The following is a 26,147-nucleotide window of genomic DNA, read 5'->3' on the forward strand; positions in this document are numbered from 1 at the left end:
AAACCATCGAAAACATCTACTTTCATAATCGAATACAGGCAAAGAAAAATGTAAAACTAACGCAGTTTATACCAGTACAAAGCAGAGTCAGACAAGGTGACTCGTTAAGCCCACTACTCTTTAATATAATAATGGACGAAATAATAGAAGCAGTGCGTAGAGGTCATGGTTACAGAATGGGAAACAAAGAAATCCAAATATTATGTTATGCAGACGATCCTGCATTAAACGCCGAGACAGAAGACGACCTTCAAAGAATAACACACATCTTCAATACAACAGCCAAGAAATACAATATGATAATATCAGCAGAAAAAGCCAAATGTATGACAACATCTAAATACCCACTACGACGTAAAATCGAAATTGATGGGAAAATAGTAAAGCAGGAAGCAAGGTTTAGATATCTGGGAATAGATATAATAGATAACCAGTTACGGAGATGTTGAAGAGGAAGTACAACAAAACTTAAAAGCAAGTAAAGCGGCGGGATCTCTTAATGACACAATCTGGAAGAACAAACATCTAACACAAGACACAAAAGCAAGAATCTATAAAGCAGCAATTAGACCTATATTGACATACACGGTGGAGACAAGACCTGACACATCTAAAACGAGACGACCAATAGAAACAACAGAGATGAAAAATACTCTGACGAATGTCAGGGGAAAGTCTGTTGGATAGGGAGAGAAGCGAAAACATAAGAAGATCATGCAATGTAGAAGACATAAATGGATGCGTGAAAAAAAACAGGAGTGGAACGAACACATTAGTAGAATGGCAGAGTATAGAATAGTACAAATAGCACGAGATAAGTCACCAAATGGATGAAGAATTATTGGCAGACCAAGAAAAAGATGGTGCGATAAGTTAAACAATTTAGGAGGCTAATATTGAAGAAGAAACAGGCTTTAAGCCTACATACAAGAAGGAAGAAGAATAAGAAGAAGCTTAAGTACCAAGAGTCGCAGTAAATAAAGTACTGTTAAACATCTATTAGTACCATAATAGTGTTCCAAAAACTCTTAAGAAGCTACGAATATAAGAATAAGATATATACCAATAAGAATATACGAAGGAAAGAAAATCTATTGGAAACATTATGCAACTGGTGATGAGGGAACTCAAAAGTGCTGGTCCACAAATACAGTTGACCAAAGACGAAGAGCTGGAGATTATAAGTGAATCCCTTTCCGACATGTCAAGAAAACTATGTGGGACGAAGGATAGAGCTTTAGAAGTTGAGGGAAAAAGAGTTAGAGGAAATCCGAAGAGAAGATGGAAGGACTGTGTGGCAGAAGACAGAAAAAGGAATAGTGATCCCTGAAAAGAGAAAAACCCAGGAAGAAGAAGAATCAGAAGAACTTAAATAAGAACACATTATCTATGTGGTATTAATAAAAACTCAATTTCACGTTAGTATTTGCACAGTATAATGCTAAAGACTCAGTAGAGCCACTGCCCGAAAAATCCTTTAAATCCTGTTCTTTATGTTTCATTTTGGTGACAATTTCACCAAATTTATCAAAAATTTTAGTCCTTCGCGCAGATGAATGACAATTAATGGCATCCTACGTTTGCCGTGATTGGTCGTTATCGTCGCGCATTTGCCTCTTTTGGTCGTTATCGTCGCGCAGTCAAAATTTTGTCTCAGGAGTGGATTGCAAAATTGAAACCGTCAAAAATCGAGAGTGAGCTAACTGATTCTTTAGAATGAAAATGTGGTAGGTATTTGTTTGATAGTTCATTACGTTGAATATTGGATTTCTTGTTATCAATTCCATCCACAAACAAACTTCTTTCAGAAATTCATAAAAAAATGCTATTTTAAGATTTTACAGTTTAAAATAATTAAAATAAAAGCAAAAGCATGCTACGAACAGCCGAAATGAAGACACTAAGACCAATAGCAGGGAAGACAAGAAGGCATAAAATAGGAAACAACAGCATCAGGGAACAATGTGGCGTGCAAGATGTAGTAAGATGGGGTAGGCAAAGACGAAGAGAATGGTTCAGTCACGTAAAAGGAATGGAGGGGCACAGACTACCAAGAGCTGGCAAGCGTCCACCGGGTAGACCACCCAAAAGATATAGAGATAGCTCGGCAGAAATTAGAACGCTGGTATACGAAAAACGGAAAGCAAGACGAAAATGGTTCCAAAGTAGAGCTCCTCAAGATAAAACAATTGTAAATAATCTCAACCAACAACTAAAAAGAGAGATAAAAGAATTTAAAGAAGAATCCATTAGGACATACTTAAACAACCTAACGAATGAAAGATCCACAGAATACTCACTATGGAAGGCAACCAAAGGATTAAAAAGACCAATGATGCAAATACAACCCATAAAAAAAGAAGACGGCAGTTGGGCTAGAAGCAGCGAACAAAAAGCAGAATGCTTTGCTACACATCTAGAAAAAATATTTCAACCGCATCAACAACAACAAGAAGAAGAAGCATTACAGAGCAACCATTTGCAAGAAGAAGAGAACATAATGCCAGTAACTGTAGGAGAAGTAATAAAAGAAATCAAGTATAATTTAAACCCGAGAAAAGCTCCTGGCTTTGATTTAATAACAGGACAAAAATTAAAACAGCTCCCAAGAAAAGCAATTGTCAAGTTGACCTATTTAATTAATGCTGCGATCAGATTAAAATATGTTCCTGCATTGTGGAAAGTGGCGGAAATAGTAATGATACCAAAACCAGGCAAACCACCACATATAACCTCTTCCTATAGACCAATATCACTGCTACCCACAATGTCTAAATTATTTGAAAAACTTCTCCTCAGAAGATTGCAACCAATTATAGTAAACAAAAAATTAATTCCAAATCACCAGTTTGGTTTTAGGCAGAAACACTCAACTATAGACCAACTCCACAGAGTCACCGATATTATAGAAAATGCACTAGAGGAAAGAAAAGATTGTTCAGCTTTATTCTTAGATGTTGCCCAGGCATTTGACAGAGTTTGGCATGAAGGACTATTTCATAAATTAGAGACTATTCTTCCAAAATCATACACAGACATAATTAAATCGTACTTAACTGATAGATATTTCAGAATCAAGCAAGATGATGCTTATTCTGAACTTAAAGAAATAAAAGCCGGAGTCCCCCAGGGTAGCGTATTGGGCCCGGTCCTATATCTCCTTTATACATGTGATCTACCAGAATTCGATAACTACTGTTTAGCTACCTTTGCCGACGACACCGCCATATTAGCAGTAGGTAAAGATAACGTAGAAACAGCCAATAAACTACAAAATGCGATGAGCAAATTCCAAAAATGGACTAAGACGTGGAAGATTAGATTGAATGAAAGCAAAACAGTACATGTTGACTTCACTAATAAAAAAATTCTGTACGCACCAATAAAAATTAATGGACAAGACATTCCTTATGCCAACACAGCCAAATACCTGGGCTTAACCCTAGACACGAAGCTTCGCTGGAAAGCCCATGTAAAGAAAAAGAAGGAAGAATTAAATATTAAATATAAAACATTGTACTGGCTACTGGGAAGACACTCAGGGTTGTCAACGTATAACAAGATGCTAATCTACAAACAAGTTATAAAACCAGTATGGACGTATGGTATCCAACTATGGGGATGTACAAAAAAGACAAACTTGAAAATAATACAAACTTTTCAAAACAAAGTATTAAGGGGAATAGTTAACGCACCCTGGTACATCCGTAATGACGACCTCCACAAGGATCTACGAATGGAGCTCGTCGACAAAGAAATCAGAAAACACGCAGAAAGTCATGAAAAAAGACTTCTTATCCACGAAAATATTGAGGCCATCCAGCTCCTGGACAACTAAAACCAGAAAAGAAGACTGAAGAGGACCAAACCTCACGAGTTGGTGTAGTGTGCGACAAAGCTAATAGCGGAGCATTGCGCGACTAGTGTGCAAGCAACGTGTTGGTGTAGTGCGTGATAAAGTGAAAAGTAGCGCTTTGTGTGATAGTGCGCAATCAAAAAGTGCGCCAGTAATAATTAAGACAACTAAGAAGACATCAAAGGGTGACTCTTAGATATTAAGTAGTTAGTAAGATAGGATAGATAAAAAGTTACTCATTGGTCAAAGACCAGATTGTAGCACTTAGCAAATAAATAAAAAAAAAAGATAGCTGGTAGCTGTAGGTACCCCTCAAGAAATACCTCAACGTCGGAATTAACAGATCGACAGATTTACAACAAGTATAAGAAGAAGACACTTTAAAATGTTTAATAACATCCAAATTTTCAGAGTCAGTGAGGTAGATAAAGTTAGGCAAAGAAATTTTGTTTTAATTATAAAAAAAAAACAAGATAATTTCTTTCGTTAAAAAAAGTATTAAAATTGTTTCAAGGAAACCAGTTTAGGAAAAAAATTCGGATAATCGAAAATCGAACTTATCGAAATCTAAAACCACCAAATTTCCTACTGAACAAAATATTAATATATAAAATCTTTAAATAAATTGTAAGTAAATTGAAAAAGTCTAAAAAGTCAATTAGTATATTATGAGTTCTATTTATGAACAAGCCTTCTTTCATAGACACAAAAAGCCTGTTAGTTATGTGTCCTTAAAATAGTTTTCTCGAAGAAAAGTGTTCTAAAATTGGTTCTTTCTCTTTCAGACACTGGAAGATTCCTAACATATACTGCTTGAAATAATTAGGAAACAGCTTCAGAAAATTATTTGTTAATTTTTTATATTATTTGCAAGGAGACTTTTACAAATGTTTTTTATAGAGATTATAAGATTTTACCAAGATAGAAATGCGAAAAAAATTATATCATTTGCGAGAACAAAATCAATATTATCAGACTTTACTGCCGCTTTAAATCTACTTTATATAAAAAATTGTCTTTGAATATGCAGCTATATTTTTATGGCCTAGGTTGCTCAGAGTCTCAGAGATGAGTATATCCGTCTTTGGGGTAGAATATCAGTTTTTTTTCACACCCTTCATCCAGATTGACCGTTTAGTTTGGGGTTGTCATTTCCTTCGTCAGAGCCCTAACGCTTAGGAATAAAATAGAGTGCACCTAAACCGAACTTCATTTCGAGATCAACTCTTAACTACTAAACACCTCCATTTATAGGTCTATGTGAGTGTTTCTCTCAACTTTATCAACATGTCATTTTCTATACAACAAATATCTAATAACTTTTCCAGTTAGATTCTTGTTAAATAATGTACTAATCCTGCATGTACCTATTGTTGCCCGTATAATATTTATCTATGTACCAAGTCAGTAAAGTGACTCTTTATCGAACGAGTCTGATATTACGAGCAGAGGGAGCAAAGCGAGCGAGGCGAGTAAGAGACGAGTTCGATAAAGAGTCTTTACTGACGTGATGCATATAAAATTTTATCGCCAATCATAAAAAACATTAACATTTTACTTAATTACACACTTCTAATGAAGATGAATATAAAAAATACCAAATAATAACAATGAAGACAAATATACAAACAAACATACATTTAGGAAATGTACCGATAGAAAGGGTTGATAAATACAAATACCTAGGAGCCTGGATATCAGACAATAATGATCAAACAACAGAACTAAGGGCTAGGATAGAATAGCAAGAAATGCATTTATAAAAATGGAAACAATTCTCTGCAACAAAGACCTTAGATTAGAACTGAGAGTACGAGCTTTGAGATGCTACGTGTTTTCAATACTGCACCATGGACTTGAAACCTGGACATTGAAGCAAGAGCACATAAATAAGTCCAATAATACAGTCCTTTGAAATGTGGTGTTACAGGAGGATGCTTAGAATAGCACGGACACAGAAAAAAAATTAACTTAAGCGCTGTTAACGCTATTTCGGGTTCAGCCGGGTGGCACCATTTTGTTTATATGTTATTGTTGACTCGTCACTATGTAGCAATTGTTTGAGATTTGTAGACTTACATCCGTATTTGTCGTAAGAAATTGTTCTCTATCATTTTTTATAAATCCCAAACTATTTACCTTATTGCCCTTTAGTGCTTTTATTTCCTCACTAGTAATTTTACCCGTCGCCATTTGACGGGGGATCCAATAAATTGCCATATACAGTCACTCTACCCAATTTTTTCAAAATTCTAGAATCAACAAACATTCAAAAGGATTGAAAATTACACTTTTAAAATAATAAAAGACTTGCATGTAAATAACCCATTAAATATAAAGTTACATAATGCTCTAAATTATTTTTCTTAATAAAGTAATCAATATTTATTTCAATTTTGCGAAAGATTTAGTTAAGTGAGTACCTTCTGATGAAGCAGTAAATACAAAAGCAACATATTTCTACCAACCTTTTTAACGTTAGTTAAACGCTATGCTGGAACAACGTTGTAACCGCCAATACTTTCATATGTGGGTTTTCCATGGAACAACGTTATACATGTGCAAAATAATGTACTGCTGACTGTAAGGAATATTATGAGACTTAACTTGCCTGTTTTGGTAGTTTGAAAATTAGTCAACCTTCAACTTTCGGTGTAACAACGTTGTAAATATGTGTTAAAGTGGGTCATCTTTCGCGTCAAATTTTCTGCATGTGTTTTGTAAATCAACGTTTTAAATCGTGTAATTTGTCATTTCGAGCTAAAATGGATGTTAGCAGTGCCGGTGCTAGGGTATAAGGTGCCCGCCTGCAAAATTAGCACAGGCGCCCCACCCCCACACGCCCATACACACACAGAGATACTGGTACAACCCCAGCCTCGGGGACATTATGTGTGTTCTAATGGAACAGTGAGAGCCACATGTCCGAAGATCAAACCGGTCACACTGCGTAACCTGGAGTGGTATCTCTCTGACCCCCTAGCTCTACCACCACCCCCATCGCAGTACATAACGAATGAGGAGGATTTGTACTGAACGTTATCTTGGATGTCCTGGGTCATGGGAAATCCTCTGTATTACTTCATGTGGTTAAACTAACTCAAGGTAGCTAGAAGAGCTTTTCTCCCTATTAATGACTTGATTTTGGACTTATGTCCTAAAAATGTGTGTTCCGAGCAGCGAGGCACCGACTGAAGTCGGTGTCCCTCTATCCGCAAGTGTCCCCGGTCGATAAATTTCGGTTACAGTTTTATTGAACCTATCATCTGACAAAAACAACTTCACTTTAACTTTTTTAAGAAATTGGCTAAGAGAACTAAGATTGTTTTTTTGTCATTTCTTCTTTTTCCGCTTTTCTTTTTCGATTTGTGCCCCACATAATTTTTTGAATCCATTTTTATTGACCTAAATAACAATATAACTAAAATCTCAAGATTATGCTTCTGCAGTAATGTGAAACCGTAATTTAATAATAGTACCGAGTATTTAACAAACATAATTTTATATTAATTGAATGCAACACTAGATTTTTTAACTGCAGAAGTGTAGAGTACAACACTGATAAACTATTCTGTATTATAATCACATAAAACAATACTTAATCTAGAGTGCTCTAAACTAAATTTTATGTAAAATGTATATTTTAAATATTATATTTTTATGGGATTAATACTTTACTTGATACCTATATTAATAGGTACATAATATATATTTAAATTAGACAGGCGGCAAGAAAACAGTATCACAGTCTTGTTTACTAGAAATCATTCATTTCCTCTCATAACTGCTGATTCAAAATTAACAACTTGCAAAAAATTTGAAGAAAATAAACAAAGCTCCACACTCTCGGTGAAGTTACTTCGCCAAAGTTGTCCGAAGTCCCTCACCACACTCGTTGTACTTCGCGAGGAACACATTCAAGCGGTGCCATACCGACAAAGATCACTTTGACTCGGACACGCCAGACCGACAGAGAACGGAAGTAGAACGAAGCGAGGCAAGGTTGCACAAGGTAGCCGTCTACACTCTCGTACTTGTTGAACCTCGATCGACTTCGGCGAGAGTGTAGACGGAGTTTTAAACCTGTTTAGTAGTAGTAGTAAATCTGTTTAGTAGTAGTAGTTGGAGTTGTTCAGCAGACCTTGCCACAATCACGGTGTCATCTGCATATCTTATGTTTTAATAGTCCTTTCCATTCTCTGTCGGTTTGGCGTGTCCGAAGGGATCTTTGTCGGCGTCGCACCGCTTGAATGTGTTCCTCGCGAAGCAGAACGAGTGTGTAGTGAGGGACTTCGGTCAATTTTGGCGAAGTAACTTCGCCGACAGTGTGGATCTCGTTAAGAGTAAAGTTGTTTGGTTGAAATATGATATCTTTGACTAATAAATTATATTACTACATGGTAAGAATTATTATCTGCGGCATTGCAGCTTTTTGTATAGTGATATGCAAAACTAACAAACGCCGATTAGGGTATTATGATGAATTTAAACCACGTTTAAAAAATTAATTTTTCTATTTTAGTATTTTGCATAACACCTGCAGAAAAAAAGCTCATTCTGGCGCCCCCTAAAGGGGGGGCGCCCGCCTGCAGTGCATCCCTTGCAGGCCCGTTATCGCCGGCCCTGGATGTTAGTATAACCAATTCAGTGATTACCCAAATTAATAGAGGGAAAAAACGTGTCTTAATTTCACGTGTAATTCATTTTTTATTTCTAAAACAACGTTTTAACCGCCTTACTTCCACACAACAACGTTTTAACCGACGGGGATTTAACACGTTGTTTTATTAAAGTATAGCATATAAGTTCATAAATGCTTGATTTGTATAACCCAAGGTTATTTTTGTTGATATTAATGTTATGCATCCTATAGTCTATCATATTACGCTCATAAATATTTTTTTCTTCAAAATAATCAATTATAAAATGTTTTTTTTTCAATTTGCCAACAAAATGTGATTTGGCGTTTACAACGTTGTTCCAGCATAGTTGGTCATGACGGCTCAGTTGGATGAGGTGCAGTCGATCTACAAGTTTAGTGGATTTGCGATCAAGTTTAGAACCTCAGCCAGGTCATTTGAAATTAATAAAAGCCAACGTCGTAGTATAAAATTCAATAGAATCTACGACTTGGTCTGGAATAAACTGGTGTCTGATCGGCCTATGGAGGAGCGGTACGGCAAGGGATAAGGGCTTTCGGCTTGGTGATACTCCTCCATAGATCCCTACCGAAGGGCGTTAACGCCTAATAACGGTGTATATACATATATTAATAATTATTCCTTTCACCTAAAATTTTATTTTTAAACATCTTATTTATTTTATATATGCGTTTTATATAATAACTATTAAACTTAATATCAAATAATATTTATATTTCATTAATAATTTAAAATAATTTAATAAACTCCTAACGCCATAATATGCTAACGCATGAATATAGCATACCTAGAACTCTCTGTAGTTTGTTTAAAATATAAATATTAAAATTATTATCCGTGATATAAAAAATAAAATGACGTTTATTAAACGTCATTCAATGTTTACATATCGAAACCGGACCAGACAGACTGCGTGGCTTGTCACATTAGGATTTTATAAGATTAGATAGGCCAAGACTGACCGGTTCTGTGGTTGGCCTATCCAATTTATTTAAGTTGCTTTATTAAATTGTTTAAGTATTATTCCTTCTCAACAATTTTCTCGTTTCTGTTCTAATATGCCTGGATCCCGCGTACCAAAAAAAAGTTAATTCATAGTAAGCTGAAAATTTGTTAATAGCTTATCGGTGTCTAGTCGAAAAAACTTTGATGTATGAGAACACTGGAACAGGGGAAGTTTTAATTGTGGAACAGAACATTCGATTGATTTGTTACCCTTTCATTACACTCTCATGAAAAAATCAAACTGCTGTTACTAACCAACATGATTCTTGTCATTTGATATGTTCTTCGTGTTCCATTCATTAAAATGCCCAGTTGGTGATAAACACCAGTCTAATTTTTGCACGAGAGTTTAATGAAATGGTAACAAATCAATTGGAATTTCTGTTCGACAAAATACATGGAACGTATTCGTAATTTGATGTTCCAAATTTTTAAACTGTTCCACAATTAAAACTTCCCCTGTTCCAGTGTTCCCGCACATTAAAGTTTGTCCGACTAGACACCGGTAAGCTATTAACAAATTTTCAGCTTGCTATTAATAAACTTTTTCTAGGTACGCGGGATCCAGGTCTATAATTCTATGGTCAGCTTCTCTATTCTCTGTTCTGTTACTTTCAGCTTTAAGAGCATACAATAGCGCGTAATCAATATAACTTCGGAGGATAGTATCATACCTTTTTTCGTAGTCTGCGAAACTTCCGCAACAGTGGTAATCTTTGACATAATCGAAGATCAATATTTTGACAATTATACTCATAGGCGCGTTAAATGGAAGTAATAGAAAAAAAATTTATTATTAGTAAATAATATTTATAAAAATAAACCAAAATGGGTGAAAATTTTATGTTAACATAGGTACATATTTGCACGACATAATAATAATAAATAAGCATTGTGTTGTGAAGCGAAACAAGAGCCGTCTTATTTTATTTAGTTCATAGAGCGCCAAAAGCGCTCTAGCTAGTTTACACCCTTTTTTTTAAAATAGAACTTTAAATGAACTTGTCCAATTTCTTTAAACTATTGATAATATTTTTAGAATAAAAAATCCTCCTAAAACTTTATATACTCTCATTAGAATTCGCAATATTTTTACGTAAAATATACTTACCTACCTACATATAACTAAAACCACAATTAACAATAATCTATTTTTTTTTTCAAAAAGGCCAACAACTTCGTTCTATTACACAAAAATATAATAAATTAACTATAAATAAACAGTACTTTCCTATGAAACAACAATAACGAATTCTTAAAATAATATACTACTGCACTGAATAGATATCGATAAAGATAACAGAACAGATAATAGAAAATCTGACGCAGGTTTGCCAAAATGACAGTGACAATTTCTCTATGTTGCCTAATTAGTTATTAGTTATAATATGTTCCATTTCTTGTTAGAAATAAAAAAAATTTAGTAGGTCCAACATAACACAAAATGTAGGCATGGGATAAAAAAATTTATTTGAAGAAAGTGTATTTTTTTGATCTTCTTAATGGCGGTACAGGCTCAATTTTTTAATATTTTATTTAATTACAGAGTAATTTCCACATACTAATATATTTCTCAAATTGGGCTCTGTACCGCAATTCTTTACTATATTACGAATATGTGTGCCAAATATTTCGACAAAATATTCAATATTACAGCCGCAATCTTGAACCGCGTTTGTTGCTACCTGTTGATCGCTACTGTTGCCTCTTAAATTTTGTATTCGTTACTGATTGAATCACTTGTTTCTGGTTTTTTTTCCCTATACATTCTGTACTTTTTTCATATGTTTTCTGGTTGTTATTAACTTTTTTGAGAATAATTATCAAGAACAACAATGTCAAATTAGGCAAAACAATGAAAATATAGGTGTAATATAAAAAATAATTAAAAAAACTATTAAAGTTGGTCTTAGTTGGTTTCTTATTTTGAGCAGTGTATAAAGTGCTCAGGCATATAGCCGGTTGCGGGAAATTTTCTAATTTTAAAAATTCTCACGTGTTGCGGGTGATCGTAGAAATCCTCAAGGTATATAATCTGGAGTTGCACGAAAATAACACTCTTGGTATACAGAAATTCCGGAAGAACCAGTCACCCCGAAAAGTCGAAAATGGTTAGTAGTGTTTGTGATTTATTTAATGTTGTGCCTTCTAGTCCATTTACTCACGGTTTTTGCGCCGGATTTTAAAGTCGTCAACATGTCAAAGAAAAACAGTGATATTGTGCCGATGTGTGCTTTTTTCTGGTTTTAGTACGTTCTTTAAAGGTAAAGCATTGCAAAACTTCTAAATTATAAAGAACCGCTTGGATTGACATGAAATTTGGCATACACATAGCTGATAAGTCAAAGAAAAAAAATGATATTGTGCCGATGTGTGCTTTTGCACTAGGGGTGAGCTACACCCCATTTTGGGGGTGAAAAATATGTATTCGAAATAAGTCCGGAAATGGATAAAATTACTAATTCTAAGCAACTTTTGTTCTATAAAGTTTTTTTACGAAGTTAATAATTTTCGACTTATTTGCGAACGAATATGTTAATTTTCCTACAAAATAACCACGTTTTCAGACGGTTTTTCGCAAATAACTCAAAAATTTGGACGAAAAAAAAATTCTTATCAAAAATATAGCATGTAAAAAAGTGAAAAACATGATGTATATGTTAGGTCACTATACCTAGTAGAAGCAGAGTTATAGCCAATGAAAAATAGGTTCATATTCGTCAAATTCCAAATCGAATATTTTAACGTGGCCATAACCAAAAAACGAAGCACTTTTTTGGGGAAAACTCATTATAACTTTTTTAAAGTGTTTTAAAAATGCATATTATTGTTTTTTTTTTAATTTTAGCATCAAAAGTAAACGTAAAAGTTACGTTCAAAATAAAGTTGTTCCCTTTTTTTTGGAAAGAAATCGGGAAAATCACCCCCTAATTAGCATTTCAAATGAACTTAATTGTTACCACTTCACAAGTTTTTTACTCGCGTATGTATTGATCATGTGATCTGTAAGTTTCATCAGTTTAAAGTCCTTATTTTTGAAAGAGCTGTAGTTAAAAGGGCTTGAACGAGTCACTTATCACGAGTGTATGCAAATTTAGAAACACCGAATCTTAACCAATTTTTGTCTTACAGAAAAACAAAGAAATTCAAAATGTTCAGAAAAGTAAGGCCAACTTTTTTAATGGTTAAGATTTTTGGTATCTCTAACAATTTTTAAGCTATTTTGAAAAAAAGCATTTTTTTCAAAATTAAGTTTTTTACAATTTTTACTTTAAAACCAAATTTTTTCAAAAATAAACACTTTGAACCGATGAAACTTACAGATCATATAAAACAACATAAGTAAAGTAACTTGTGAAGCAGTAACGATTAATTTCATTTAAGTTGCTAATTGGGCGGTGAACTTGTTGATTTTTTTTTCCAAAACAAAAGGGACCAACTTTATTTTGAGCGTAACTTGCTTACATTTGATGCTAGAATTTTTTTTTATAAAAACAGAAATAAAGCTTTTTTTTTAACACTTTAAAAAAGTTGTATTGTGTTTTCCCCAAGAATGCTTCATTATTTGGATATTTCACATTGAATTATTCTATTTGGAACTTTTCGAATATGAACCTATTTTTCATTAGTTATAACTCTGCTTTTGCTAGATATAGAGACCTAATATATACACCGTTTTTTTTTCACATTTTTATTGGCTATAGTTTTGCTAAGAATATTTTTTTCGAAAAAATGCTTACGTTTTGAGTTATTTGCGAAAAACCGTCTAAAACGTGGTTATTTTCTTGAAAAATGAACATATTCACTTGCAAATAACTCAAACAGTATTTATTTGGTGAAAAAACTCTAAAGAACAAAAGTTGCTTAAAATTAGTCATTTTATCCATTTCGGGACTTATCTTGGACATATATATTTTCACCCCCGAGATGGGGTGAAACTCACCCTCAGGGCAAAAGCACACATCGGCACCATATCACTTTTTTCTTAGACAAGTTAGCTATGCGTATGCCAAATTTCATGTCAATCCAAGCGGTTCTTTAAAATTTACAGCAAAAACCGTGAAAGTCCCGTGTACTATTTGGGAGATTTTCACCCCTTCTCGGTGGTGAAAAAATATACGTCCAAAATAAGTCCGGAAGTGGATAAACTGACTAATTCTAAGTAACTTTTGCTCTATCGAATATTTCAACGTGAAATAACCAAAAAATAACACAACTTTTTTAAATTAAAGAAAAAGCTTTATTTTTGTTTTTTTTTTAAGTTTCTAGCATCAAAAGTAATCAAGTTACGCTCAAAATAAAGTTTTTTGATAAAAAAATCGTGAAAGTCACCCCCTAATTAGCATCCCAAATAAAATTAATCGTTACAGCTTCACAAGTTATTTTACTTATGTACCTATTGTTTATACAGAGAGGATCTAAATTATAGAATAAATTCATTTTCTCTAAAATGGACGACTTTAGAGAAAAATCCCGAAACAGGTCGATTTTTATTTTCAAATCAAAATTTTTTGGCATATATTTCATATTCGTGACGTCATCCATCTGAGCGTGGTGACGTAATCGATGATTTTTTTAAATAGGAATAGGGGTCGTGTGACACCTCATTTGAAAGGGTATTCAATTCTCTATACAGTAATATAAATATTAATATCATTATTTATACAGGGTGGCCAAAATAATAATTTTTGAATTAAATTAATTGACGAAAAAAGAAGAATGTACGCAATTTATTTAACTCAAAATATATTCTATCGCCGTCAGAAAATAGAAAAAAAATGTTTATTTGGCAAATAAACATTGCTTTTCGCTTAAATTAAATGTTCAAACTGCCAAGAGGTAGGTGGGAGGCTGTTTGTGATCTAATTTAAGCGAAAAGAAATGTTTATTTGTGAAATAAACATTTTTTCTATTTACTGAGAGCCGTACAATGTATTTTGAGTTAAATAAATTACATACATTCTTCTTTTTGCGTCAATTAATTTAATTCAAAAATTATTTTTTTGGTCACCCTGTATAAATAACGATATTATCGTTTATATTACTGAATAGAGGATTTAACACCCTTTTAAATGAGGGGCCACACGACCCCTATTCCCATTTAAAAAAATCGTTGATTACGTCATCACGCTCAGATGGACGACGTCTCTAGTATGAAATATATGCCATACAATTGTAATTTAAAAATAAAAATCGACCTGTTTCAGGATTTTTCTCCAAAGTCGTCCATTTTAGAGAAAATGAATTTATTTCATAATTTAGATCCTCTCTGTATACAGGGTGTTTCATTAATAATTGTCCATATAGTAACTGGAGAAACCTTAGCACAAAATACGAAGATTTAACCTAAAACACTTAAATAAAATGTAGTTCTTTACTGAGTTACAGGGTGTTTTATCTAAAAATTTAAAAACTATTTTTGCTCAGCATTTCAAAACTGTTCGACGTATCCTTTTCATACTTGGCAGAAAGTGCGACTACTATACACCCTACTAAATTATGGTAAACAAACGTTTCTAGCTGCTACCAGAGGCGCACGACAGGGGATAGTAAATGGTTGACCCTTCTCAAATTCTACGCCACTGGAGCAATTACTATTTTAGTGGCATTTTTAGATTCTGAAACACTTTTTACGTAAATAATATACTCTTCATTGGTAACGATAAAGTCATTAGTTTTCGAGATATTTGAAGTTAAATATGAAACGGCACAGTTATTTTGATTAATTTATGATATGATTCATATGATTAACATTTAAAAATTATTTGTACCCAGTACTTTAAAACTATTTGGCGTATCCTTATCATACTTGGCAGAAAGTGTAGGTACTTTACACCCTACTAAATTAAGATAAATCAACGTTTATAGCTGCTACCATAAGCGTACGACAGGGGATAGTGGCTGGTTGACCCTTCCCAAATTCTACGCAACTGACGAAATTGCTATTTTAGTGTAATTTTTTGATTTTCCAATACTTTTTATGTAAATAATATGCTCTTCATTCGTAACGATAAAATGATTAGTTTTCGAGATATTTGAAATTAAAAATGAAGCGACACAATACATTAATCAAAATAACCGTGTCGTTTCATTTTTAACTTCAAAGATCTCGGAAACTAATGACTTTATCGTTACGAATGAAGAGTATATTATTTTCATAGAACGTATTGGAGAATCCAAAAGTTGAAACAAAATAGCAGTTCCGCCAGTGGCGTAGAATTTGGAAAGGGTCAACCATTCACTTTTCCCCGTCGTACGCCTCTGGTAATAGCCAGAAACGTTTGTTTAACATAATTTAGTAGTTTGTACAGTACCTATACTTCCTGCCAAGTATAAAAAAGACCCGTCGAATAGTTTTAAAATGCTGACCAAAAATAATTTTTAAATTTTTTGATAAAACACCCTGTAACTCAGTAAGTAACCACATTTTATTTAAGTGTTTTAGGTTAAATCTTCGTATTTTGTGCTAAGGTTTCTCCAGTTACTATATGGACAATTATTAATGAAACACCCTGTATAATATTATGATCTATAAATTTCATCGGTTCAAAATGATTATTTTTGAAAAAAAATATTTTAAAGCAAATTTTGAAAAAATTTTAATTTTGAAAAATATGCATTTTTTGAAATAACTTAAAATTATTAGCGATACCAAAAAATCCCAAGAAGTAAAAAATGTAGGTTTTGCTTTTCTGGACATTTTGGATCATTTTTTTGTTTTTCTGTAAGACAAAAAATAGTTAAGATATGGCCGCTCAAAATTTGCATACACTCGTGATTAGTTACTCGTTCAAGCCCTTTTAACTAGCCCTTTATATAGAGTCCCTTTCAACAAGCCCTTTCAAAAATATTATTAATAAAATAATAATAATAAATAAACTTACAGATAAATATAAACAACACATAAGTAAAGTAACTTCTAAAGCGGTAACGTTAATTTCATTTGGGATGTTAATTGGGGGTTATTTTTGCGAGTTATTTTTACCAAAAAAAGGGTACAACTTTATTTTGAGTGTAACTTGCTTACTTTTAATGCTAAAAACTTTTTTAAAAAACAAAAGTAAAGCTTTTTTTAGATACTTAAAAAAGTTTTAATGAGTTGTCCCCGAACAGTGATTGATTTTTTGGTTATTTCACGTTGAAATATTGGATTTGGAATTTGACGAATATGAGCCTATTTTTCATTAGCTACAACTTTGCTTCCGCTAGGTCTACAAACCTCATATATACACCATTTTTTTTCACTTTTTTATAAGCTACACTTTTGGTAATAATGATTTTTTCGATAAAATACTTACTTTTTGAGGTATTTGCAAAGAACCGTCTAAGTAAGTTTATTTTATTGAAAAATGAACATATTCACTCGCAAATAAGTAACTCAATAAAAGTAATTACTAAGTGATACAAACTCTATAGAACAAAAGTTGCTTATAATTTGGTTGGATATTGGAAATTAGTCAGTTTATCCCCTTCCGGACTTATTTTCAACGTTTATTTTTTTACCCACAGGAAGGGGTAAAACTACCCCCAGCCAAAAGCACACAAAGGCACAATATTTAGTTTGAGTGAATGGATTATTTTCTGAATAAAATTAGTGAGGCAGTTTTTGTGTTGATCAAGGATTTTTAAGAATATAAGAACTAAGGAGAGGGTGCGTGGTTTTCTTGAGAGCGGAAATTGTTTCCTAAAATCAACATGTTACAACTATTAATTTTAAAATCTTTCAGCATTTATTCTGTTAAATAATAATGAAGCAATATATTTTATTATAATAACTAAATTTATTTATTTTTAAAATATTTATGTACGTTTTTTATACAGTGCGTCCATAAAGTAACGCAGAAATTCATTGTTTTGTAAACCGACGACTTGAGGAAAAATCCGGAAACAGGTCGATTTTAATTTTTAAATTACGATTTTTTGGCATATATTTCATACTAATGGCGTCATCAATCTGTGCCTGATGACGTAATCGATGATTTTTTTAAATGCGAATAGGGGTCATGTGGTAGCTTATTTGAAAGGGTATTCAATCCTCTATTCACTAACATAAACATTAACATAATTATTTATATAAGGTGTTCAAAATTTTTTTTAATTAAATTAATTGTCACAAAAAGATGAATGTATGCCATTTATTTAATTCTGAGTACATTTTACTGCTGTCAGAAAACAGAAAAAAATTTTATTTAAAATATACACATCGATTTTCGCTTAAGAGGATCGGTACGTATTTTCAGCTGCAATGCTATTCAAATGGGGATTCATTTTTTTCGAATCCTGAGAAAACTAATAAGTATTTTAGAAAAATTTAAACGTAGAATGAAAGATTACGTTATTAGCGAGGGCCGAAAGTCCCTGAGAACTTCTATAATGTGTATTTTAATAAGTTACTGGGGTGAAAAACTAAGAGAAAATTTAGTGTGATATTTAAATTCAAATATCTCATTCAAAATAAACTTTTTATTTATTCTAAGGGACTTTCCGCCCTCGGTAATCATTTAGTCTTTCATTCTGCGTTTAAATTTTTCAAAAATATTTATTGGTTTTTTCAGGATTCGAAAAAAATGAACACAATGCCGTGGTAATATTTTCCAAATCTATCTTTGTCTTACAACGCACTCAGCCGAATGTAATATTCTCAGCATATATTGTCAGTCAGACACTGACAATCAGTGACAATTTTAAATATTTGACATTGCATCGGGAATATTTTAAGTTATTGATTAAATATTATTGATATATAGTGTATTTGATAAATAATTGATTTAAGACGTGAACTTAATAAAAAGTTATTTATTGTGTATTATTTGTGGAAGATCCAAGCAGAGAATACATCAGGATAATATATTCTGTGATCCAAGTATTTTGTTGTTAAAGATGTTCAAAATTGTAAGCGTTCCATAAGAACAATATATTATTAAAAAATCACTTTAACACTTTTCCTCTTTTCTCGATTGATTATTAGTTTTTGTTGTACAAATAAATTATTACAATCACTGAATACATAGTTAGTGAAAAAATTATCACATTTATTAACTGAATTAATAATTTGCAATTATAAAAATAACAGTTATCCAAGAACATTCAAAAGCCATCTCTTTAAATTAATGATGACATTTTCAAGTAGAATGACATTCTAGTAATGTTTACATATCCATACCAGTGTGAATTATACTACACGTAATTTGCAGTGTAAAGACACAAAAAGTAGGGATACACGTAAAATATTTGCGAATTATGTACCCATAGCCTTAAACGAAATGTTTAAACTACCAAGAAGCAGGTGGGTGGCACCTTTAACATTGAAGTTAAATAAAAAACAATATTATTTATTTGTCAAATAAACATTTTTTTCCTGTTTTCTGACAACAGTAAAACGTATTTTGAATTAAATAAAATACATACATTTTTTCTTTTGTCTCAATCAATATAATTAAAATTTTCTTTTGAACACTTTATAAATAATTATATTAATGTTTATATTATTGAATAGAGAATTGAATACCCTTTCAAATGAACTATCACATGACCCCTATTATCATTTAAAAAAATAATCGATTATGTCATCACGTCCAGATGGATGACGTCACTAGTACGACATATTATGCCAGAAAATCGAAATTTAAAAATAAAAATCGACCTGTTTCGGGATTTTTTCTTAAAGTCGCCAGTTTACGAAATAATTAATTTATGCGTTACTTTACGGACGCACTGTATATCGGGTAAAGATTTAAAATATTTTTCTATATTGATTACATTATTAATTTATAAGTGTAGATGTAAATCTTGGTGAAATTTATTAAAATTTATTATTTGGAAATTTCTCTTTCTGCTTATCAGTTTTTAACCTATTACCTTAACTTTATTTGGACCGCGTTATGTAATAGCGGATTAAGCGCCAAAATGTAGTTTTGAGATAAATCGGTTTAAAGATTTTAAATTTGTTTTTGGTACTACTTCTAAATTATAGTACTGACATGTTTCATATTTAATATATTAATGCAAATGTGAATAGACTTTTACATGTGTTTTTTTTAAAAATTTTTTTAAAATAATTTATATTTTAAAAGTTATTCGATCAAATGGCGCTTAATTCGTTAATGATTTTTTAAGATATGCATAAGTTAAGATCCGAATACCGGATTAAGAGACATATTTGGCGCTTAATGTGATGTTGCCTGACAAAGGATGTCTTTTAATTCGTTATCTTAAACGTTAGTAAATATGTTATGTTTTGTAATAAAGAATTAACCGACTATTCGTGGCGCTTGATTCGTTATTACACTTACAAAGATGCGGATTTTTGTTTATGACAATGGATTATGTACCATTATTGGCGTTTAGTTCGATATTACAAATCCTAGTGTGAGATTTTTTTTAATAAAATAAAAAATGTCGCTTAATACAGGCATTTAAAAACAGCTTTTTTTTTAAATTTTTTTACAAAAAACATATTTTTATACATAGATTTGCACCCTAGCTCCAAGATGGCACTAATATCTCGATTTTGGACTTTTGGCGGTTAATCCGTTATTACATAACGCGGTCCATTTATGGTTCGTTCCTCTCATTGTTTTTGTCTCTTTCGTCCCAAATGTTCCTTAGCTTCTTCAGTTCTATTCAGTTAAATGCAGAACATACTTTTTTCTACGGCCGTGCTAAAAGAGACACTTTCACGCACGCATTTCGTTTCAGAAAGTTGCACTTTCCCGCACGGCGTGCGTGAAAGTAAATTTTCCCGCACGACGTGCATGCTCAACCCTGTTTGGAGGTCTGGTGAGTATACTACAAGGACAAAGATCCAAATATTCCAGTCAAATGTCATGCCTGTTCTACTCTATGGATGTGAAACCTGGAAAGTGACAAAAACCCATATAAATAAACTATAGGTTTTTGTTAACAAATATCTATGAACAATTATTCGTATTTTCTGGCCAAATCACATCAGAAACGAATATTTACTATACCTGACCCCACAAAAGAGGATAGAAAATGAAATAAAGTCAAGAAAGTAGGGTTGGATTGGTCACACACTCCGAAAAAATAGTTCCAGTATTGCAAATACTACCCTAGAGTGGAATCCCCAAGAAAAAAGAAAAAGAGGTCGCCCAGCACAAGCTTGGAGATGATCCATAATAGACGAGATAAGAGGTCAAGGAAAGTCTTGGAATACGGTGAAGTCCTTAGCACAAAATATAACCCGATGGCGCGTTTTCACTAAATCTCTATGCTCCACATAGGAGTTCAAGAGCATTATTATATAAACAATATGGGATCTGAAGCCTCTGTCGTTCGTTGTTTACCTCTTTCGATTTTGTCAATGTTTTTCATTTTGTATTGTCCTCTATCCAGTATAGGGCTAGTTTTCTTGCTTCCTGTTGTGTTTGTTTATTAATCATTTTCCAAGTTTATTTTACTTTTTCAAACTTGGTTACACCGCAATGATGAAGACCAATAGTCAGATATACTTATCTACTGTTGCCTTGTCCATTCTTATGTACATCTATTGTATTGAGAGCTATGCCGATATCATTCTACATTAATTCACTATTTACTCGCGAAAATCTCTCCTTGTTTGTTTTGTGCTGTATTTTGCCAAAAGAAGTGGAACCATCGAATATTACGCGAAATAACTATGGGATCGAAAAACTGAAGAACACGTGTTCATTCTTTGTCAAAAATCTGTCGAATGATACCAAACATGACTACCCCTCAAAGCGGAAAGGCAGCAACTTGAAAACGTGTATTCTCATTTTTTTATTGAAGATAGATTATTTTTAAAATGACGGTCTATATCTACCTTTTGCATTCTTAATCTCTCAATATCTCAAAAATTTTATGAGATGATTTTTGAACCAGCATTACTTTATAAGGATGGAATTTATTTTTCTGGGGTATGTTACTAACCGATCCCGTTAACATAATATCCTAATACACTTTTTCAAATGGGTGTGTAAAGCTTTTCTACAAAAAAATTTCCGCCAGCCCTTTTTTGTGTCAATCTTACTTTTTTACTTTTCACGCGGATAAAGTTTTACTTTTCTCCTTTGAGGAGAAATATTTTGTTTTTTTTTTAAATTCATTATAATAAATTATGAAGATAATCAAAATAACCTAATTAAACATAAATACAAGATAATAATGAAATTGTAGATAATGAATAAATTCCATTTTATATTTAACAAATCTTCAAAATTACTAAAATCATTAAACAAAATTTTTAAACTAAATAATTAAGATTTTCTAAATTTTAAAGAATTTAAATGTGCCTTATTATTATAAAAAATATTAACAATTTATAAAATTTATAAAATTTATAAAAATATTGACAATTCAGTAATAAGCAGACATTTCATTAATGTCATTAACCCACATATTATAGTAACAACGCGCTATAAGATGTCACTTCTGTTGGCACTCCCCAAGTGACACTATACGTTTGTTTTTTGGTATTTGATAAACAATTTATTAATCAATTTCTTTTTTTATAGACGGAATCACTTGATGACGAACAAGTCAAATGTAAGTATAACTTTATTTAATAATATACCGATCAAATAAAATTACAATACATGTAAATTAAAATGTAATTCCGTACAGGTTGGAATCAATTTTTATCAAAGTTTAGGTCCAATGAAAAGATATTTTCAAGAAAGTATATGATTCATATGAGGGGATCATTGTTTAAATAATTAAAAATTGGCAATTTTTGCTCAGAATTTACTTTTTCAACTGCTGCGGTAATTCATGTTTTTATTAAGGTTCTTATAATTTTTTTCTGCAAAGCTGAAGAAACAATCTTTTATATAAGACTTACTAAATTAAATTTGACCCTTAATTTATTTAAATAATTGTAAATCAAAATTCAAAAACAAATTTCCAAAAAAATATTATTTGCATTATAAATAAGCACTATAAAACATTTTTTTTGCAGAAGAAGTTGAGCTACATATGGTACCAGTATAAACTGAAAAACAAAATGGTTCATAAATATTGAGTAGTTTATGAGATATGCATCTAATTTGTTTATTAAAAATTACCATTATTTCAATTGCAAAAGCGCGGTTGTTGCCGATAGGTTATGCAAGTTTTTAAGGTCTAATTTTTTTTGCTTTTATGTATATTTTCGATAAATGTATTGACAAATTCAAATTTCAATCAAACACTCCTCCAAAAAGGCGTGTGAAAATTGGTGTAATTTGTTTAAAATTTGTTTTTTTAATAACATGGCCGGGATTAAAAATTTTGAAATTTTTTTCAATATTCGTTTTTTTGGTAGTTTTTGACAGGCTTACAAAAGAAAAAAAAAACAAGTTTTAAACAAATTACACCAATTTTCAAACGCCATTTTGGAAGAGTGTTTAATTGAAATTTTAATTTTTCAATACATTTATCGCAAATATACATAAAAGCAAAAAAAATGAGCCTTAAAACTTATATATTTTATCGGCAACAACCGCGTTTTTGCAATTGAAAAAATGGTAATTTTTTATAAACAAATTAAATATCTCATAAACTACTCCATATTTATTAACCAATTTTTTTCAGCTTATACTGGTACCATAGCCCAATTTCTTCTGCAAAATAAAATGTTTTGTAGTGCTTATTTATAATGCAAATAATATTTTTTTGAAAATTTGTTTTTCGATTTTGATTTACAATTATTTATAATTTAGTAAGTCTTATATAAAAGATTGTTTCTTCAGCTTTGCAGAAAAAAATTGTAAAAACCTTAATAAAGACATGAATTATAGTCCATTGAAATGTTACATTTAGTGTGCATTTCTTAGAGGAGTCAATTTTATTTTTTTAATGTGTAGGGGGGTTCAGTAGAAGCTTAAGTTCAAGTTTTTGGGGTTGAGGCCCTTGTCCCCGGCCGCCATCTTGGAAAAAGAGGTGCAAAGGGCTTTCGCGCTGCATCTCGTAAACTAGCTATCCTACAGAAAATTTAGTTTCACATAAAATGAAGCAAATTAAATTTTATACAATTTTATATCTATTACTTTTTATCGTAAAGTGACCAACAAAAAAGTTAAAAACAAAAATAAGAGAAAATTTTGTAAGAAATTTCCTTTTGGAGGTTATAACTTTTTTTACGTCCATTTCAAAATAAAATAATATCATAGCGATTTTGTAGAGGATTTTTCAATAAACAATTTTCACTATAAAGTTATTTAATTTTATTTATTATCTAGGTTTTACAGCGCTCCAAACTTGACTACATTCTCGAAAAATAATGCTTTCCTATCTATATATTAGACGAGCGGCATTAACCGTCATGCCAACCACGAAAATCAAATTTAAGGTGAATGATCAATTTTGGTCTATTTTTATGTTTTCGAGGTCGCTGAATCCGAATATGAAGTTTATTTTTATCTAGAGTGGGTGGAACATGTTAAAAAAATAAATTTTATACAAAAATGCCAAAAATCAATTTTGATGACTTTTCAAATTTACCTCGCTGTATCTTTGGCCGCTGTAAACATTTCCTTTTAAAAATTTTACTGTGTCATCTTTGAAGTATATAGATAACAATAAAATTTGTCCAAAATGTTTAGACACATTAAAAAAGGAGTTGTTAATTTATTAATATTTTGTCATCATATTTCCTTTAGTTTCATATTTACTTAAAAAAGTTGAGTGACAAACTTTTTAGTTTATAATTTTAACCAACAACAATAAAATATAGTTGATGAAAAAGTTTTTTGGAAAATTTTAAGTCAAAATAGGAAAAAAGTTATGTTACTTCATATACAAGCGGCACACCCCAAAAAACGCTTATATCTCATACTTTATAATTTTAATCATACTTTATGATTTTGATATCAAAAATCTTTTTTTGCTCTGCTTAACAATTTTGCATTTTGCGGTTGCGTCATTCTTCTTCTGAAGCGGCGAATTTGTCCTCAAACCACTTCTTGGGCCTTTTCTATATATGCTTAGAGTTATACGTTTTATAGTGGGAAGAAAGGTCAAAAACAGATTAATAATAGCATAGGAATGTTAAAATCATAATAAATTGTATGAATCAAAAATAAAAATAGATAGAAAAGTAAGCATAACTTTTGTTTTTATTGTATCCCTATGAGCATTCGAGAATTTGGTCAAGTTTGGAGCGCCGTAAAACCTATATAAATAAATAGAATTAAACAACTTTATAGTGGAAATTGTTCGCTGAAAAACCCTCTACAAAATTGCTATAATGTTATTTTATTTTAAAATGAACTGAAAAAAAGTTTATAACATCCAAAAGGAAACATGTTATAATTTTTTTTTATAAAAATACATATTTTTGGTTATATCTTTTTTGTTGATCACTTGACGATAAAAAGTAATAGAAACAAAATTGTGGAAAATTTAATTTGCTACATTTTATGTTTAATTATATTTTCCGTAGGGTTGGTAAGTTACGAGATATAGCGCGAAACCCCTTTGCACCCCATTTCCAAGATGGCGACCGGGGACAAGGATGGCAATCCCAAAAACTTGAACTTAAGCTTCTACTGATCCCCCCTACATATTAAAGCAATAAAATTGACTCCTCTAAGAAATGCAAGGTACGGCCTAAAAAATGTAACATTTTAATGGACTATTACCGCAGCAATTAAAAAAGTAAATTTTGTTCAAAAATTTTTCTTCTTCTACGGCACTACAGCCCAAATTGAGCGTTGGCCTCCTTTATTTTTTGCCTCCACCCTTGCTTGTCTGTGGCTGCTCTTCTCCATACACGGACTCCTAAAAGGGCTTGTGCGTCGCTGTTTACTGTGTCTTCCCAGCTCTTTCTTGACTTTTCAACCGGTCTCTTTCCCTGCACTCTAGCATTCAGTGCTCTTTTTGGTATCCTATCCTCTCCAATTCTTATCACATGCCCGGCCCATTGCAATCTTTGTATTCTAATGAAGTCTGACAGGGGTGTTTCCTTATAGAGTTGATAAAGCTCGTTGTTGTATCGACTTCTGAAGATTCCGTTTTCCCTCACAGGTCCTAGTATTCTCCTCAGTACTTTCCTTTCGAATGTGTCGAGTTTGTTTTTGGATGTTTCTTTCAGGACCCAGGTTCACAGGCATGTTATTGGCCGAATTAAGGTTTTATAGATCTCATCTTTGTATTTCGGTGGACACTTTTAGACCGAAATATATGGGAGAGGGCAAAATAAGCTCTGTTTGCCTGCGTTATTCTCTTCCGTATTTCTCCATCTTCTGATCCGTCGGCATATATTTCTACTCCCAGGTATGTAAACTTTCCAACCGTTTCAATGTCATCTTCATGTATAATGTTTTGTGGGGCTGTATTTCTTCTCGTCTGAGTCATTATTTTTGTTTTTTCTGTGTTAATTTCCAGACCTAGCATTTTTGTTTGTGTTTTTAACTCTGCGTATGTTTCCTGTGCTCCTGTTGATGTTCTACTCATAATATTAATATCATCGGCATAAACGGCCAATTGAACCGTTCGGTTGGTCAGTAGGTTTCCTCGTCCAGTTTGCATTTGCCTAACCGCATACTCCAGTGCCAGGTTAAACAGTGTTGGGGCCAGCCCATCTCCCTGCTTTAGCCCCTGCGAAATTTTGAGAAAGTCTTTCCGGTGGTTTTTGTATTCGTACACATGCCTGAGTTTAGTCCATT

The 26,147-nt window shown here is 32.1% G+C and overlaps 1 protein-coding gene across 2 annotated transcripts in view; it reads left to right on the forward strand.

Annotated features, from left to right (window-relative positions):
- The first annotated feature begins 11,519 nt into the window (after positions 1-11,519).
- Positions 11,520-26,147, forward strand: part of LOC114330237 (troponin C) — a 164,591-nt gene continuing 149,963 nt past the window's right edge. Inside the window, exons 1-2 of one of the 2 annotated variants that reach the window (XM_028279560.2) lie at positions 11,520-11,633; positions 22,017-22,047. In XM_028279560.2, the coding sequence (XP_028135361.1) occupies positions 11,631-11,633; positions 22,017-22,047 (34 nt within the window). In that variant the 5' untranslated portion in view covers positions 11,520-11,630. Of the gene's footprint in view, positions 11,634-11,761; positions 11,787-22,016; positions 22,048-26,147 lie in introns of those variants that run through there. The other variant, XM_050641701.1, reaches the window with a different exon arrangement.

This window comes from Diabrotica virgifera, chromosome 1 (genome assembly GCF_917563875.1).
Source record: "Diabrotica virgifera virgifera chromosome 1, PGI_DIABVI_V3a".
NCBI classification, from domain to species: Eukaryota; Metazoa; Arthropoda; class Insecta; order Coleoptera; family Chrysomelidae; genus Diabrotica; species Diabrotica virgifera.